This window comes from Solanum stenotomum, chromosome 9 (genome assembly GCF_019186545.1).
Source record: "Solanum stenotomum isolate F172 chromosome 9, ASM1918654v1, whole genome shotgun sequence".
NCBI classification, from domain to species: domain Eukaryota; kingdom Viridiplantae; phylum Streptophyta; class Magnoliopsida; order Solanales; family Solanaceae; genus Solanum; species Solanum stenotomum.
In genome coordinates this window covers 41,825,760-41,845,629 of record NC_064290.1, presented here as the reverse complement: position 1 = coordinate 41,845,629, position 19,870 = coordinate 41,825,760, and the positions used below count along the sequence as shown (strand labels likewise).

The 19,870-nt window shown below is 36.6% G+C and overlaps 1 protein-coding gene across 1 annotated transcript; it reads left to right on the top strand.

Moving 5' to 3' along the window:
• The first annotated feature begins 10,502 nt into the window (after window positions 1-10,502).
• Window positions 10,503-18,307, top strand: LOC125877794 (ferredoxin--NADP reductase, root-type isozyme, chloroplastic-like). Its single transcript, XM_049559065.1, has 5 exons — window positions 10,503-10,644; window positions 10,757-10,813; window positions 15,672-15,998; window positions 16,538-16,757; window positions 17,554-18,307. The coding sequence occupies exons 1-5, from the start codon at window positions 10,621-10,623 to the stop codon at window positions 18,048-18,050; spliced, it is 1,125 nt and encodes a 374-aa protein (XP_049415022.1). The 5' UTR covers window positions 10,503-10,620; the 3' UTR covers window positions 18,051-18,307.
• Window positions 18,308-19,870: the final 1,563 nt, after the last annotated feature.

The following is a 19,870-nucleotide window of genomic DNA, read 5'->3' as shown; positions in this document are numbered from 1 at the left end:
TCGGAGACGGACCCAAAATCGGGTCTAAAACGGGATTGTGGGGCCCACACTTAGAATCTCAAAATCGAATCCGTGGAAACGTCCCAACTACCTTACTAAACTAATATCCCAAAATTTTAGCACAAACAGATGCCCACAACACCGCAAATCAGCCACAATAATTAAAAAGGACAGCCCTTTCATCATCAATTTCCGGAAAAACGAGACCCTTTCAACCCAAACAGATTATACCACGACGATCCTTGCGAAAAACTCTACAAGTTAGCCACAAGAATGACTCAAAACGGACTTACGATGATCAAGATCTCACATTTCAAAAATTCAACAACAAAACATCCGAAAATCACACTGGCAGTGGCTAAAAATTGATTTCTTACCTCAACGAAGCCTCCCCTCGCGTTTTCGAGATCACCGCTAGATTCCCCTCGAAATTCTCTTGAAGTTTGCCTTTTGAATCACTTAATTTGGATTAAAAATGAAGGAGCAATCTCAATTTGAAGTTGAACAAAAATTTGGACGAAATTCGTTCTTAAAAATCTGGAAATTTCCACCTCTGCCACGTGTCGTCACGTGGCTCTGCCACGTCACCGCCGCGTCAAAATTTTACAACCCTCCAAACTTAAATTTCGATGTTTCGGACTCGTTCGGAGTCGGAAAAATACAAACCTTATATGGAATCTGATTGGAAATGATATTTCGGACTCAATGGTGAAGGCGGAATTTCCATTTGGAGCTCGCTTCGACGAAAAGTGGGTCCCACACCCAGTATCATTTGAGCCAGATTCCACAATTGCTATCTAAAGTCTCGGGAAGTGAACAAAGGGTCGTTCTAGACCAAAATCGATCTTCCGAAGCTAACCTAGCTGTCAGAATTTTCATCTGAGCACGTCTTCCAAGAAGGTTGACCAAAGTCAACTTTTCAAGTTATAAAAATCTCCAAAACAGGAGAACGGGCCTAAAACCCAAACGAACGACCAGGCGACCGAACAGTCAGTGCCAGCAAGTCATAAATGACTTGGGGTCGCTACAGGAACGCTCTAAACGATGAAATGAATTCTTTAATTTAAAAATGACCTGGAGGGTCATTACAACAAATTTCTATCATTCATTTTGGACCACATGTTCTAAAAGTCTTCCTTTCTTTCTTAAACTCTATGCCGAGTCAAACTACCTCACATAAAATGGGATGGAGGGAGTATTGTAAAGTAAAAATTAAGCATCAAGTTAAATATCCCAAACACTAATTCTTTTAACATGGAATCCGAAAGAATTGAGTTACCATCCAAAATTTGGTGTCATAAGTACAAGAGCTTCTAAAATAAGATGAAAATTTAAAACTAAAATGACCAGTCTAGGCATAAGAAGTATCTTGTCAAATTACTAAAATAATAGAATAAATAAGAGATAAAAAGAGGTGTGAGCCGAGGAACACCCAAGCAGCTCACCACAACTAGATAACCCAAGATCGAACTGAAAAAGCTCCACGAGATGCGCCTGTATTCAGAATTGAATCTGCACCATACAAGAGTGAAATAAGTGTAGTATGAGTACAAAATCACATGTTCCCAGTATGTCTCATTGACTGATAACGAAGAAGTAGTGACAAAAGTATATAAGACATCATGTTTTACTTTTACATGTCTACATTATACTTATTAGTCAAGTTTCACCAGTAGATTTAATCAAAATCACAAAATGTCCAAACACCAAATGAAGCATATAATCAAACAATAATGAAAGATATAATGAGATGAAATGCAACACCATGAGATGATATGCTTCAAATGCCAAGTAATCTCTCAATCGTATATACTTAATACTTCTCGAAAATTATTCAAGAGTTTGTGACCCATGGAGGGGGGACTCATGAGGTCCATTTACTAACAAAGATGATCTCCACGTGATTGTGTGGACAATCTCAATGCACTATCATAAAATCAAATCATTCCCAACTAAACTTTTCCTGTTATAACATCAATACTCGTATTAATATACGTCATACCATTGGCATAAGACCCCATTTTCTCCCTTACCCATCATCTGATCCATTTTTAATCTTTAATGAGAAAAATGTCCCTAAAAAAAGTCTAGAAAGTTTTATCATACCTTGAATGTCGAATATGTATCATGAAATCTCAAGATTTTGCCTCTCTTTCGAAAAGCTTCAGAATGTTCCCAATCTATCAAATATTCATTATTCATAAGTAAACGACTCTGTCTCCACCGATATTACTATAGGTCTATCCTAGACTCCAAAACTCACCCAAACCTATAATCAAGTTCCTAATCTTGATGCTAAATAATATGTGAAAACTTGAAATATGAGTTTTCACATCTATTAGCATCTAAACTCCGCCAATATAGGCCTATACATGCCATCTACAAATGTCTACAAGATATTATGTGTTAAAAGCAGGTCTAACTACTCAATTAAAAGAAACATAGCCTAACTAGGCGTCAAGCAACAACCGATGAACCTTGCCCATCAATTTGACTCCGCAGAAGCAACCTTTGATGAATGAGCATTGAAAAATCCTTAGGCTTTCACCTTCCTTGCACGGTTATTTTTGTTCCTGATTGCTCCCTTGCCCGGGTGCCTTTGGAGGGTTTTTAAAACAACACTCGTATATTTTCTCCTTTCAAAACTTGAAGAAAAATAAAGACAACGCATTAATTAGGTTGTTGAAATTCAACGTCCCGCTATAGAGAGGCTCATATCGCTATATCAGCACCACCATAGCAAGAAGCCTTCTACTATGGTCGTCTGATATCAGCCTGGCCAAAAGATTTTCATGTACTCAAATTTTATAAATTATTGCGCTACACTACTAGACTTTTGGGACTCCACACAAGGTTCCCTTTAGTAACGACGGATGGGAATCATTACAATAGATACTAATGTTCCCATCATTCATCCATGAATCACTACCTGGGTGGAAAAAAGATAGGTCGGTTATCGAGGTTTACTGCATGATTTGGACAAGTCAAGAATATACTCATACTACGCAAGGGACACCACGTTACCCTGTTCCACATACCCAAGATTATCGAAAGGAAGAAAATTCAAACACACTAAGCCACAACAAAATTTCTACTGTGCCCATTACAATGGGCCCTGCTATAGAGGCCATAACCCCGTTATAGTGACATCATGCGAATCAGAAAGTTAAGAGGGAGGAGAATGGGTTTCCATGCCCATTTCCCTTTTTTAACTCCTAAAAATTATCCCAATTCTCTTAGAAACTTCAAAATCAAGATAATTATCGTTCTCCTTACTCTTTCTACTACCATAGATGAGTTATCATCGAAGAATGCTAAGATTTGAACAGAATAGAACAAAGTTTGGGCAATATTAAAAATAATTGCTTTAATTGTCGAAATTCCTGAAGCACGGGGCTTTTTCTTAGGTTTACAATGCTACTATAGTGTTATGGGTGTAAGGATTACGAGAAAAAGAGTTGAAATCTATTCCAAAATAATGGGGAAGTTGAAGGGTTGTTTTTGAAGAAAACCTAGATATAGGATGGTTAAGGATTTGAAATGACTAGATGTCCGCTGCACTAATCCTCAACTGATGGTAACCGGATCACAAATCAGTCTTAGAGAGCACCTCGGCACTCTGAAGTTGATCAAACAGTTCATCAATACGAGGCATCGTGTACATATTCTTTACATCCACCTTGTTCAGCTGTCTATAGGTTATACACATACACATACACATAGACCCATCCTTCTTCTTGACAAATAGAACCAGAGCACCCCAAGAAAAATCACTCGGTCGAATAAATCTCATACCTAAGAGATCCTGAATCTGAACACTTAGCTCCATAAGCTCTACATAGACCACATAGTATGACAAAATAGAGATAGAACGATGGATCAACCTCAATATAAAAATCAATATCATACTTAGGGAGGAGGCCAAGTAAATAAATATGGAAGACATATGTGAACTCTCGTGCAATAGGAATTGGATCAACTGTAGGGCCCTCTCTACTAACATCCCGCACATTGGCCAAATAGGCTAAGCATCCACTGAACATTAATCTCTGCCCTCGAACATAAAAGATAACCACCATGGGTGTGTGACTAAAAGAGCCCTGCCACACTACTTAAGGGATACCAGGTATGGCTAAGGTAACAATTTTAAAGAAGAAATCCAAAACCGCATGGTAAGGGGATAATCAGTGTATAAGACAACATTAAAATAAAATATATCCAACACAATAAGGTCAGCCCGAGTGTCACACCCATGGATAGTCACCAAACATGATCTACACACCTAATTCACTACTAAAAATTGACCCACTGGTAGAAATGTGTAACAACGGTGATTAAGTCTCGGAACACAAACTCTATCAAGAAGCATAATAAATAGATAAATAAGAGTAAGTAGAACCCCGATGAAATAAAGATGAGGGGGTTGATGGCATAAAAGAATCGTACATGTGATAACAACGTTAGATGCCTCATATTCCCTCCTCGTTGGAGCTGCATAAAGGTGGCCCTATCCACCTATGAACTGGGCATATGATTTACCTTCTGACCTTCCTACCTATGATCCACTCGAGCCCCATGATAACCACATCTGCGGTTTGACCCTAGGCACCGCCTCTAGCCGGAAATGTTACTACTGAAACTGGCTAAAATGTTTATGGAGTAGGAACATTCATCCCTTATCGGGGACACTCTCTAGAAGTGGTTAAGCTCACCACAATCAAAACAACCCTAAGAAGCATGAATTTAGAAGATCGACCACAATTGCCCAAAAAACCCGAATATGAGCCTCTTAAACTCTGACCTAAACCATAACCACCCTCGTTATATTGCTTGCCTTCTGAGGCATGGAGTGTCGCCTAAACAGGCCGACTAGATTGTCGCAAGGTCGATTATTAGAGTATTTTCCTCTATAATGGGAGTTGGTATAGCTACGCGGGTGGCGAGCCCTTTTAGCACTGCCCCTTGGGCCTAGCGACGAAGCTCCTCCATAATATGGGTGTGATCTACAATATCCAAGAAAGATCTTTTTTTTAAAGTCACAGACTCAGTCTTTATCCGCAACTGCAGCCTCAAACCATGGACGAAGCAACAAACTCTCTCCTACTTTGTAGGTAGAATCATGGTAGCATGGCCGATGAGCTTGTGAAATCTATCCTCGAACTCTAACATCATGCTCCAACCTAGAAAACTAATATTAAAGTCAATCTCTAATGCTCCTCGGTATAAACCTAGCCAAGAAGGCATCTAAAAATTTGGTCCAAGAAACAATAAGTGACCCAACTGGTTTACGCTCCATATACGAATGCCAATACTACTTGGATGGTCTGTCAAGCTGATACACAATAAAGTCAGCTCCCCTCGACTCCACTTACCCCAAGGTGTATAATCACTTCTTGTGGGTTGTCAGAAACTCATGGACATCCTCTCCTACAACCCTTGAAAACCTTAGAAGAGTCGGTCTAAAAAACACTTTCATCATCTTTTTCTTTTCTAAAGACATAGCTCTTGGTGCGATAACTAGTTAAGTGGCGATGAAAGCTGGTATCACCTCAACCTAAGGAACAGATACTGCTGGCTGAACCTACAGTGATGGCATAGTTGAAGTTGGGATTGTTGCATGCCTCCTAGAACAACTAATAACTAACGTTAGTTGTCTGCAACTCTGGTGCCATAGTTGGCTTTGGTGGTGGTTGGGTTGGTCTAGGCCCTACCGATTGCTGAGGAATAGAAGTTGGTTGTGGCTTCACAACTGAATCAAGCGTCACATCTCTGATCCAGTCCTGAGCAGGTGATGCAGCTCACGCACGACTACATAGTCTCTCTCTACCCCTAGTTGGGGCTCTATCTACTGGCCAAGAAGCATCACCCTCGGCCGCCGCATCGCGCGTACAAGCCATCTTGTGAAAGAGTGAAACAAGTAAGGTTTTAGAAATTGAATAAGACAACCAAATGCATGATAACAAACCAAAAGAAAGAATCTTCCTAAAGATGTCATGTACCCTCCCAATGATAGGATACAAATGTCTCCGCATGATTCACAGGACTCTACTAGACATTAGCCTTGTACCCACGACACCGATAAACTCAGGGCTCTGATACCAACTTTGTCACGATTAGAAAACTCGAGTCATGATGACACCTACCATAAACAACCAGTAGGTAATCCAACTCATATCACAAAGTAATGAGTAATGGGCATATCGAGTAGAAGCCCTTAAACAACGGAAAGAAAACAATATAACAGAGAAATAGATAGCGGAAAGAAACAATTACGTAAATATATATATACAATAGTACAAGATCGTATCACTCGACCAACTGGACGATGGTATAAGATATTAAAAATGAGCTAGTTAAAATACCAAAAATAAGTACATACTTGTATCGAATACAAAAGATTAGCCAAAAAATATATACATACAGAGATGAGTCAAATTAGGACACCATCAGCTCTTCCTCTATCTTTGAAAGCCCCCATTGTTGCACAGAAATCAACATTCTCGGTTGGCACTCAATTTACATCAGGAAAAACAAATGAAAAGCTTAGCATGAGTACCAAAACAATAGGTATCATAGACCGATTGACCTTGGAAAGCAAATACATAATGAAAATGAGGAAATAAATGGTAGCTAAGGGTCATATAAATGTAACAACAGCGGAAAATCTATCTATATACCTCGATAGTCTAGTGGGAATAGAGTGATAAAGTGAAACAACTAACTAAAACCTAATTAGACCTCATAAGCTCAGAAGGTATACTCGTGCCCAATTGAAAGGTAAATAATCCAAATGGAGCCTATAAGCCTGATGAGTACATAGAAATAATAATGATATCCCTAGCTATAACTAAGTATAACCCAAAACTAAAACGGTCAATCCTGGACTCGAACTGCCGCGAAGGCACCCCAAAGAACTCTAGTAACACAAGGCGTAAAGACTCAAACCGCAGTTAGTAGTGATGCACCTGAACCTCGAATGATGACAATTAGAAGTGCCACTGGACCTCGAACTATGGCTAGAATACTCTATAGGACTCCATAATCACTCATTCGTTATCACGCGGGAATAAACCATAGAACGAAACCTCTTTCGGAGTCACAACGGACCCACTTCAGCTCAAAACTCAAGTCGCAATCCAATGTAACAATTAAGGCTCAAAATCACAATGAAATACACAAGGGTCGTAGCATATGGAGTTATAATGAAAGTCCATTAAGAGAGGAGTTGAAAACGATCGAAAGACCATACTATCAGACTTAAGTTTGCTACATCAGTCTAGATGGAGATTGAACCGTTCGAGACTACGTCAGAGGATTTTTAAGGCATAACCACTCCAAAAAGAACCTTTAAGGCAATCACTAGCCTAAGCTTAGGATAAGGCTAAGAAGAAGTCACGAATAACAGTAAAATGAACATGAATTCACAACAAGGCTTGGTACAAGATCACAAATAAGGTAGGCATGCTTAATTACCCCAAAATTACTCGAAATGAAGGCTAAGGCAGGATTTCTATCAACTAAAAATGAAACATATTAAGAACCCTCCAAAACTAGTTAAACAGCACGTAAATAGCAATATAAGCTCAATCTAATATCGGTAAGTTGTAGCCCACCTCGAAGTTGATCAGGCGCGCTAAAAAATCAACTAATTTGGAGTTTTACCCTTGTGAACCACCTCTGATCACTGCCATAGATCATGATGTCAATATAGATATTCTGACACCCAATTCGCAATAATTAAAGACATGACTAAAAATGAGTCAAAAACGATCTCGTGGTACCCGTATGAGGAGTCATGAAATTGACTCCGTCAATAGGTCTCATTCGGTTCAAGGAGCTCGTAAACCAAATATGGGCACAATTTGAGCTCAAAGTCGAGCCCAAACAACTCATGCTCCTTAAAGATCAACACCTCACCATTGAAGACTAAGAACGGATGAGAGGGAGGGAAACTTACGGGTTTTACTCACGTAATCAACGAGCCTAACAATCTCCCAAAGATATTTCCTAGCTGATTCTCACAGAAACTATAAAATTTCAATAGAAAATTGAGTTCCCAAATGCAAACTTTGAATTAAAACTTGGGGGAAATAAGATTGAAAAACGAATATAACTACATGCTATTTTGGTTTAGTGTATAAAGAGTAGCATGCATTGTATATTCTTTTTAAAAAATACTTATTTACATAGATACCCTACACAAATATGATGGAAAAAATAAAAAAGATTTTGACTATTAGGTCTTTAACCATCTTAATGCATGCATTAATACCCTTTTCATTACTAATACCATGAATTTTCATCTATTAGTAATACACTTTTAACACACAATAAAGTATATAACTAATATAAGCATTAGTTATTATTCATATGTGTACCAAACAAGGTACCACAAAGCTAATGCATGCATTATATCTTCTAATACGCTTTACTAAACAACCTCTTACATAGAAATCCACGATATTAGTAATGTAAAGGCTTTAAATGCATTTATTAGTATTATTAAAGACAACATTGCCCCTAAAACCTTTTTCTACATCTTTTTACCATATTTGTGAAGGTTATTTTTATAAGTAAATGTATTTTTTTAAAATTATGCAATCTATGTATTTTTAATACACCAAACCAAATAATTCATAAGAAATAATCTCTACATAACTAATGCAAGTATAACTAATACAAACATTACTAATATACCTTATTTAACATTTTTCTTACGGCGTTTGGTAGAGTGTATAAGAATAATGTTAAGTAGAGTGTATTAGTAATGTTTGTATTAATTATACATAGGTTATTTCTTAATTGAACCCATCGGTGGTCACCTAAAGTTGACACCAACTTTCACTTGGACACCTCAACTAGAGTTTATTTATTTTAGACACCTCATATCAGATTCCGTTGTGTTATTTTGACACTTTTTGGTGACATGACATACTAAGTGTGATACACCCATTAGCTGCACTTGAGAGCCTTATTTTGCCAAATTTTTTTCTGATTTTTCTCCATTTTTCAGCCACCATTTTTCAAGCTTAAGCGCTTTTCATGATGAATTAAATTTCATAATTCCACAGACAAACAAGCGAATTCTAGCGCCAAGAATTTTCCTCAAGTTTAAACACCTTTTCTTATTTTATTTCTCTTCTCCCTTCTTGAAATAGTTTTAGAAAAATCGACATAATTTTTTTTTAAAAAAAAAAAACAAATTATGGCAAATAAACTTTTTCTGGAAATATTTGTTTGGATTGCGAGAATTCAATTTTTTTTTTGAAATTGTAAGTAAAATGAATTTGAATGTGCATTGTTTTTGCAAAAGAGGTTGTACTTTTGTAATTCTTTTTTATTTTTTAAAGAACTAGTTAAATTTCATTGAAATTGTTTTTAGAGAAGAGAAGGGTTGGGGTTGGGGTGGAGAANGGGGGGGTGGAGGAGGAGAGAAGATGAACATCGAGGGATTGGAAAAGAAATCTGGGTGGAGGAGGGGTTGGAGTTAATTATTTTTTAAAAATTATTCGGCTATAAAATGTCATATGTTATCGAGTCACTAGTCATTTTTTTTTTACTCAAAATTCATTATTTAAGAATTATTTTCGGGCTAATGATGAATGTATTTATTGAATTTATCACTTTGCACGTCATTGGCGATTGTGTTACACACACCTTATATATTCGACTGATTACTAAAATAGTGTCAAAATGCCACAGTTAGACATGATATGAGATGTCTAAAATGAAGAAATTATAGTTAAGATGTCTAAGTGAAAGTGAATATCAACTTTAGAAGGTCACTAATAAATTCCGCCTTTAAATACTAAGTAGTAAATGAACCTTTTTAAAATAAAATAAAACATAATATTGTTGCTTAAACAACAGAAGAGCCCTCATAATTGAAATTGAACTCTGAAAAGCCATCAATCTGTCCTTTGCCGAACTCCAAAGGATCAAATCAAGTACTTTTAAATGTCATAATTTTTATTTTTAGAGTCAAATAATAATAATTTTGATTAATATTTTATAATGTATATTTTCATCATATTGATATGTAAAAAATTGCAATTTATACTACTTTTTGTATAGTTTTTGAATATTTAAATTTTTTATTTAAACTATCGAATTAATATAATCTAATTTAACTTTAAATATTAGTCAAATTTACTTTTGAAAGGTACAACATGACAATTAAAAGTGGACAGAGAGTAGTACACTTGTTTATTTAATAGTAGATTTCATCTGGTTGATGATTTATATTCAATTCGTTCGTTTTTAATTGTCATACTGTATTTTTCAAAAGTTAATTAGATTAATTTTCAAAGTTAAATTAGATTACATTAATTCAATATTTTAAACAAAAAATTTAGATATTAAAAAATTATGCGAAAAATACAACAAATTACAATTTTTTTTTAATTTTTTTTTTCATATCAATACTATTGAAAAAATATAATAAAAGTGGATGGAGAGTATATATGAGTAATAAAAAAATATAATAGAGCAGCCCTCTATTGGCCTGCCAACTTCTCCATTTCGTCTTCCCAGGTGTAAAAGCTCTTACATCTTTGTTAATCTTCCTACCCACAAAGTTGTAGAATCAGACCCACAAGGAGAGAATCATTTGATCCGATCATGGCTCATTCAGCTATCTCTCAGGTCACTCCACTTCAATTTTTTCTTTATGTACTTAAAAAAAGATTCCATTTTTATTTAGTTGGTAGCTTTTGTTAATCATGGGGTTTAACAAGGTTTTCTTGTATGCATGCAGGTGTCAGTTGCGGTTCCTCTCCAAACGGATTCCTCTTTCCGAAGATCTACGTTTAAGGTTCTTGAATATCTATAGTCACTGCTATTAGTTTCTATTTCCTAACACATGAACTGAAATAGCACTGCGCAGAAAAGGGGGTTTGATTTGTTTTTCTCAACAAAAAGAAAAAATAAATTGTTTTGTATTTTTCGCCAGTCTCTGGAGGTTTTTGAGTTTGACATGTCCCATAACTGTTTACTTCAGATATTTGATGGACAATTGTATGAGTGTTGGACTAAGGTTTCTGTCTTAGTGTGTAGCGTGAGTCCAATTGGTGGCTGTGACAGTCAATGTGCCTTCCCCCTTTTTTCCTTCAATGTTTCTCTTTAATTCCTCTCCCACCTACTTTCCCTCTTGCGGTGCGAAATGTAATTGATCTTGATTAAAATTAGCTTAAATTTTGATAGATTTAATGAAATGATATTTTGAATCAACTTGTGTGCCTTGTACACTTAGGCTTTGCTCAAATTGTCTCTTAACTAATGTTGCTATGTCTTCATGCTCATATAGATCATAAGACAAAATATTGATGGTTCTCTCTTTCCAAAGATCTAAATTAATACTAGCAATCCATTTGAATTTCTTTAGCATCTTCCCTAGTGATATTTTTTTCACATCTTTCATAGTATTTGCCCAATATTCATACTTTGTAGTATTGATCGGGACCAAAATTAGGGACAAATAAGAAGTGTGGGATGGTGTGCTTAGAAATATCCACCTGCCTACCTCGAACTTTTTTTGTAGCCAAGGCATGTTGCTTCTATATACTTTTCCCTAAAGCTTTCAAGTTCTCAATGTGGATGTGTACGTAACATACAACTCTTGCACCATTTTTGAGTTATACTTGCTCGGGGTGCTCTCATCCAACTGAGCTGATACTTATCAGATAGCTCCCCAATCTTTTGTACATTATTGAACCCGAAAGTCTGTATGTAAGGCTCCTCATAGATTCTCCTCTTTACATTTCCTTTTTAATTCAAGGCCAAGTCCTTCTGATGTATAGCCTACATGCTTGGGATCTTCCACCGAGTGTCCTCTCTAAGCTAGGTTGAATTCCCATAACTCAGCTTGTCTCCTCCTTTCGGAAAGGTAGTATGGGCATGTGAACTCTCCTCACAAGTTCTATTGTCATATTTTGAGTCACCAGACCCAGACTTTTCACCATTAGTTTAACTGAATGAGCCTTATCCCTTTTCATTCTAGGGAGTGGTGACATGTTCCTGGCTATAGATTGAGCCTCGGCTTGCTCTCTAGTTCTCAACCTAGTAGCTCGAGGCATGGGCTGTGTCTGCTCTATTTTGTCAAAGCTACTAGGTTCATCTTGTAATGGTTGAACATATCTTGGGGTTGGCCTTGCTTTTTTGGTGGTCCTCGTTCGATGTTGTTCTTTGGCGCCATAGGTTAGACTCAAATAAACTAAAAATGCAAAAAACAGAAAATATGTATCAGGTGACAATATGAGTCAGGCTATAAGTTGTAGTGTCACTGCACGACTCGTGACTGACTCATGAACAAGAATCCCAAAATTAATTTTTTACACGACTCAATATGAGTCAAACTATGGCTCGGGGTTTGAGACCATGACTCGTAACTAAGAATCCATTGACCTATGTTTTTTTACTACCCTCAATACGAGTCAAACTACGACTCGTTGTTTGAGATCACAATTCATAGGATAACTCGTAAATAAGAGTCTTGTACATTTAGGCTTGCTCATTTGAGATCACAATTTTGATAGATTTAGTGAAATGATATTTTGAATCAACTTGTGTGCCTTGTACATTTAGGCTTGCTCAATTGTCTCTTAACTAATGTTGCTATGTCTTCATGCTCGTATAGATCATAAGACAAAATATTGATGGTTCTCTCTTTCCAAAGATCTAAATTAATCACAACTGATATGCTTCAGTTTGATCCCCATGCTCCTAGAATGCTAACCTTTTCTATCCTGTAATGGGTGATTGTGAATTTCATGACTAATTCCTTTTGTATCTGAGCCTTGCTTTTTTACTTATTCCTCTTGAATTGAAGTCTAATAGCATGAAGAAGGCTTAACACATAGTTTGCTCTCTTGCAACTTGTAAGGAAATCCCTGACACACCTCTAGTTCATGGAAAAAGCTTTAAACACTAAATCTTTCCTTAATTATGTCTAATACACACCATTTTAGCTACATGGTACTCGGATGTTCTACACACTAAAGAAACGAGTAAATACAAATTTCTTTTGCCAGAAGCTATACATGGACGCTAAGCGTCCAACTTTAGAATCTATTATGAGGACCGTGGTGTCTAGTCTAGCTTTCACTCATTCACGCACCTCGACTAATTCCACGGGATACCTGCCACCTCCCACCAGCAACAAGTATCAGGTAACTCTGTCCACCAAGAAAAATTACCTAGTGAGTCTTTTTCATTTTCAAAAATTGTTTACACATGTAATATATAGAAGTTAAATTTCTCTACCTCACTCATCGCCAGAACAACAATATCTACTCTCCCAAATGACCTTCTTGAATATCTCTCACGGGTTCCTCATTCTTCACTTCCTTCTTTATCTTTGCTTTGCTATCGTTGGTCCCAACTTCTTAATTCCTTGACATTTCTCCTTCATCCTCATTGCACACAAGTTGAGTATATTGACTTTGTGAAAGAGATGCTTTTTTTCTTTTTTGTGAAAAGATGTTTCAAAACCAGACAAGAGTTTTTTCCGCTCTTGATCCCAAAATTTATCTCAATGGTGTAAAAATCAGAGTGTTTTTTGTCAATGTAAATGGTTGATCTAATTAATGAGAAAGTAGACATATTAAAATGATGAGCAAGGGACTAATCAAACACTTTGCTAGAAAAGACCGAATATGACTTGTTTGAATCCTGCAAAGGTTAGGAAGAGAAATGGAGCTGGAAAAGTTGTCCAAGGCAAGGGTCCCTTTTTCCAAGGAAAAAGTACGCTAAGATGGTTGTGGGTGTGAAAATCTACATTGTCTGGCGGTTGTGCAAGGGCTGCAGCAGTGAAGAGAGTATGAGCTAACGATCGAGCAACAGATGGCGCATGAAATATCTGCTCTTTGTGTGTCTATCATGGGGTAAAATTGATGTGAAAACTGTTTTTTTTTTCTGTTAATGGCGTTAACAAGAACTGGTCATGGGTTTTACTCGTGTGTTTGTAGATTTAGGAAGGTTGTGGTATTTGGGTTTTGCTTCTTGGGAATTGAGAGGTGGATAGAAGAGGAGATGAAAAAGTTGTCAAAGTGAAACTGATAGTCACAGGAATATTTTTCCCTTGGGTTCTTTGCCTTTTGAATTCTTGCAGTGAAGGGCTGTATTTTTAAGTACTTTTTTGAGTTAATGACATATCTCACGGCAACATTGGTGCTTGACATACTTGTGGAGTATGTTTTTAGCTCTTTTTGGCCTCACATGGGTCATGCCTTAGAATATCAGGGATGTTGTGATAAGCTGGAGTTGCTGGAAAGTTGATAGCACCATCAAGAGAATCTGGAAGATGATACCTGCAGCCATTTTTTGGAGTATCTGGAACGAAAGGAATAGAAGATGCTTTGATGGAATATCAACTACCTACCAATAAGCTAAATGCCTCATGTTTTTGTATAGTTGGGTTTATTTATCCCCTCTAGATTCCCTGATTCATTTCTGAACTTTGTCAGCTCCCTGACTCTTAATTAACAATGTAAAGGAGAGCTGACCTTTTGCTACTAAGCTTTTGTAACTATTATGCATCTACTTGATGCCTGCAATAGAACTAATTACTTCATCAAAAAAAAAAATGATCAAATACTGAAGAGGTGTGTAAAAGCTATGGTTGGGAAAAGCATTGGTGTGTAAAACTTTTCCAGGAGTGTGTCAAAGGGATNGGGGGGGGGGGGGGGGGGGGGGGGGGGATATGTATTTAAGCCAATGAAGAATATTATGATCTGAGTTTCGGCATTTGCTGGTGATTTCCAAGGAAGTAGCCTGATTCCTACATATTCACTCAGTTTTTTTGTGGATATCAGCTTCTGTATATCCTTAGTCCTGAAAAAATGCAGATGTCATGTGTTCGATAACTTTTGACCCGTCTCTAAGCTGTTATGTCAAGAATCACTTGAGAAAAAAGTGGAGAGCAGAGTCTGTTGTCTCCCTATACCCAGGATGCTTTTTCTTTGATCAACACATCTTTGCAAAGCCTAGTCTTTTTTATATTCTGATTTGTATATGATCCCAAATAGGCAAATATCCTAAAGTTTCTTTCTTTATAAGTAACTCATACATCTACATCTGCTTTGTGGTCTTGAAATCATTTAGATGTCTCCAAGTAAGAACATTTGTTTTTCATTTCTGGGTCTTTTTGTTGCTAATATGTGTATTTGTATATGTACCAGCATGAAAATATCCTATATTGGTGGCATACAGTTTTTAGATTTTCCTTGCTTAATTCTAGTGCATATATCTTTGTTCTAAGAACGTGTTTCCATTTTCATCAGTAATAATTATTTGACGGGTATGCAACATGCGCCAAGGTGAGTCGTAAATGTATATGGGCAGCAAGAACTACAAGAAAAGGAACAAAAATAGAGAGATGAACTAAACCATCAAATGAATAAAGAACAAAATCATGTGAGTCAAAGGACATTAGGAACTCCGATAACACACAGCGTACTTAATGAGGAAAGAATAATAAAGTAGGATGTGATAGGCTGATAGCTACTTACATCGGTGGATATCTACACTTAGTTGAATATGTCTTTCCTGATCTATGCAATCACATGTTTTGTCTGTTTCAATGACTGTTTGATAGTGATTTGACTAAACCACAGAGTGCTATTTACTAATAAATGTTTTCTTATCCCCAATTGATATCCATTTCATTATCGCAGGCTACAAGCTTAACATTCAGTGATAAATTATGCATCTCTATGCCATCTATCGATCTAAAAGCGGCACGATCCAGAAGCCAATACATAGTTTGCATGTCAGTTCAACAAGCTAGCAAAGCCAAGGTTTCAGTTTCACCTTTATCACTTGAAGATGCAAAAGAACCACCCTTGAATATCTACAAGCCCAAGGAACCATACACAGCAACAATTGTCTCTGTTGAAAGGATTGTAGGCCCAAAAGCTCCTGGGGAGACTTGTCATATTGTCATTGATCATGATGGCAACCTTCCTTACTGGGAAGGACAAAGTTATGGTGTCGTTCCTCCTGTAAGTTCTGGCTCCATTCTCCCTATTATTTTTATTGCATTGAAAAACTTTCTTGCTTTGGCCTGTTTGAATATATAGGACCAGTTATATAACATTTTGAATAAAATCCATGTCCTCTTTGCTTCAAACCATATTCATTGCTGTCACTAATAGGACATTACCATCAATTCACTTGTTAATTTTACTACTTTTCGCTTTTGACATCATAATAGATGGAAGGGGTCACAGACAGATTTCTTGGTTATCAAAAAAAAAAAATAGATAGAAGGGGCCCAAAAAGGTATTGTGTTACATCCAGTCTTAGCCCTGGCATGCTTGTATGTTAGCTTCTGCATTTCAGATGTTTTGGTCATTGATACTATTTATGTCCGACTATATTTGACCTGAATCTTNCCCCCCCCCCCCCCCCTGCGTTGCAAAAATTATAAAAAAGTGATATCATGACGCTAATATCCTTATTTATACCAAGCCTCAGTATAAGCTTTGTATAATTTCTTCATCCACCAGTCTTTCAGAGTCTCACTTTTAACATCTTTCAGGGTGAAAACCCCAAGAAACCAGGGAGTCCCCACAATGTTCGTCTATATTCAATTGCATCCACCAGATATGGGGACTCTTTTGATGGGAAAATGGCCAGCTTGTGTGTCAGACGAGCTGTCTACTATGATCCTGAGACAGGAAAAGAAGACCCATCCAAAAATGGTGTTTGCAGCAATTTTCTATGCAATGCGAAGCCCGGTGACAAAGTGAAGATCACAGGTGAAATCTGAATAGTCCTTTTACAGTTGTTATTCAAAGAAGACTGCATGCCAACACTACTCGTCTTCCATACATTGCATTCTCAATTTGTCACGTCTGATCTCATTTGCATTTTGGCTCACTGAGTAGGTTTTCCAACATTTCAGAAGAGGGACAAAGAAATGATCTTTGAGGCAGCATACTGTTAAAAGTGGTCTTGTCAGCAGGAAATTATATTGTTCAGTTGACCTTTAGGTTGTAGTACAGCATAACAGATTGAAGATATTTGCCTTTTCTTTGTGTGCTTCAAATTGACGGCTGATATGCGTACTTTTTCTCCTAAGAGTGCATCACTGTCCATCACTATTCATCACTATCTCTTGAACAATTTACCTTGACTATCTGATCATATGATGAATCCTTAAATGCCTATTTTGTAATTTGTACAACTAATGATTTCCTTAATATTATTAACAAAGGAAGTAAATTTTGCCTTTCATTGGTCTGTTGTTTACCCCTTCTAGATTTGGATTTGGCGTTACTAACCCTTTTAGTTACTAACTTCCCAATAAAGAATTTCTTAACTCAATGGCCTTCCTACACTGTCACCTTTTCCCTCTAAATTCTAACCACGCGCTTCTGATTTCTAAATAAAATACCCTGCTGAGAATTAAGTATGGTGATGCTTTGCAATTAAATAGGCTATTTCATGTAGCTCTTAGATACTTGTAATGTTGGTGGGCTGCATGTTTATTGGTGAAACACTCCGAGTTTCAGTTTTCTTCTTCATTGATCACCGTTTGGATTTTTTTCACAGGTCCTTCTGGTAAGATAATGCTTCTACCTGAAGATAATCTAAATGCCACACACATCATGATTGGAACTGGAACTGGTGTGGCTCCCTTCAGAGGCTACCTTCGTCGTATGTTCACGGAGTCGGTTCCAATCAAGTTTAATGGTCTTGCTTGGCTTTTCCTTGGAGTTGCAAACACTGATAGCCTTCTGTACGACGATGAATTCACCAAGTATCTCAGTGACTATCCAGGCAATTTCAGATATGACCATGCTCTTAGTCGAGAACAAAAGAACAATAAAGGGGGAAAGATGTATGTTCAGGATAAAATTGAGGAATACAGTGATGAGATCTTCAAACTGTTGGATGAAGGAGCTCACATCTATTTCTGTGGGTTGAAGGGTATGATGCCCGGAATCCAGGATACCTTGAAGAGGGTTGCTGAGGAGAGAGGTGAGAGCTGGGAGCAGAAGCTTTCACAACTCAAAAAGAACAAGCAATGGCATGTTGAAGTCTACTAATTAGGAAATGTTAATTGCTGCATTTGTTTGTGATTGTTGATTGTTGTCAACTGAACTTAGCAAGCAGTTATACAATGTGCCATCTTAACTGCAGCTTAAGATGGCACATTGTATTCAGTTAAGATGCCAATCAGTGCTTGATTGTTGTCAACTGAACTGCTGCAGTTAAGATGGTACATTGTATTACTAGTTGATATACAAATTGTTCATGTTGCAAGGGAAATGAAATAATAAATGTTGGTACTTGAGGCAGTTTACCTTGCACTGTCTGTATTTCTTTTGAAATGTCTCTGATTGGCGCATTTTCGTAGGGATAGCTGCTCAATGAGTAAATGGATTGCCTCTATTGAACCTAGCCTTACTAAATAGCCTAAGAAAAAAGCCGGCTGCAAGCGAAAAATTGCCTAAATAATTTACTTATCAAGTACTGAAAAATTATTTATTTTTGATGAAAAATATTTCTCTTCGTACCACACCTATGGCGTAGGAGTATCAAAATTCCTCTCTGTAAGTGTAGTATGTCCGAATTTGGGTTCAGAATGATTCCACTTATGGGTCAATTTGGCCTGACTCAACTAAATTCATGTAAAAGTTTGGTTAATTTGTCTCCTTAAATGACCGGGATATTAAATTGAAAAAAAAAAGAACTTATTCTCTTTTGTTTAATCATGTTTCATCAACTTCCTCTATCGATATTATAAATAATCTTGTTAATTTTTTTGAATTGGTAATTATATATGTATATAAATAATCTCTTTAATTTTTTTGATTTGGTAATCATTGAAATACAAAACTTAGTGCTATTACAAATATACGGCTATGATCATCAAATCAGGGTGATGTTTTCTTTTTGATATCCGTCATAAAAAACAGATAACAATTTATGTCTTGATTTGAATAACTGTAAGAAGGAAAATCACTATGAAGAACTTATTTTTCACAACTGTAAGAAGGATAATCAAGATCAAAGAATTTCACAACAATTGTGGTACTTGATTTCAATATGAGTATTATAAAATTATGAATCTGCTGTTTATTCTTTTCAAATATAAATTCAATGACTTATAAGCTTGATCGAGAATTTGGTGAATTTGATCCAAACTTGTAATTTGATGAGTTTAATCTCGACTTATACTTGAATTCAAGGGCTTTTGAGTTTGATATTGAGTTTGTGAATTCGATGAATTTGATCTCAACTAGTACTTGAATTCAAGAATTTTTGAGCTTGTTTGTAAATCTGGTAGTCTTAATCTTGAGTTGTATCTAGAACTTGAGTGCTTGAGTGTTTGAATGCTTGAACTTGTAGATTGTTGAGAAATCTGTAACATTTGATCCACAAGCTATCTCTGACTTCTTGTTAGAATTTTGGTGAATTTTCTGAATTATGAGGACACATATTTATAGTTATGGAGTGGAAGAATTGTAATGAAAACAAACTTCATTCAGCCTATCATATTTAAGCGATTTGCCAATATTCGATTTGTCAGAACATGTCATTTGTATATATGTGACACATCTCCATATGCTTTTAAAGCTTTTGGAATAACTAAGTTAAGGTAAGCCCCATAATTTGTATACTTAATTAATCATGTGATGCATTCTCTAAAGGGAAAAAGGACAAAAATATCCCGAATTATTGTAAATGGTATGCAGATATCCTTCATCATACTTTTAAGATATTGGTGCCCCTGCCGTCCAAAAACTAGAGCATATATGCCCTTCACTCTAACAGAAGATTAAATAGGGACACGTGACCCAATCTTATTCGTCGATCTGATATTTAATAAATATTGGGTCGGTGGACAAGATTATGACACGTG

Coding starts and splice junctions, on each gene's coding strand:
- LOC125877794 (XM_049559065.1), top strand. CDS start 10,621: ATGGCTCATTCAGCTATCTCTCAG. Junction 10,814..15,671: donor TCCGAAGATCTACGTTTAAG/GTTCTTGAATAT, acceptor TCATTATCGCAG/GCTACAAGCTTAACATTCAG. Junction 15,999..16,537: donor GTTATGGTGTCGTTCCTCCT/GTAAGTTCTGGC, acceptor AACATCTTTCAG/GGTGAAAACCCCAAGAAACC.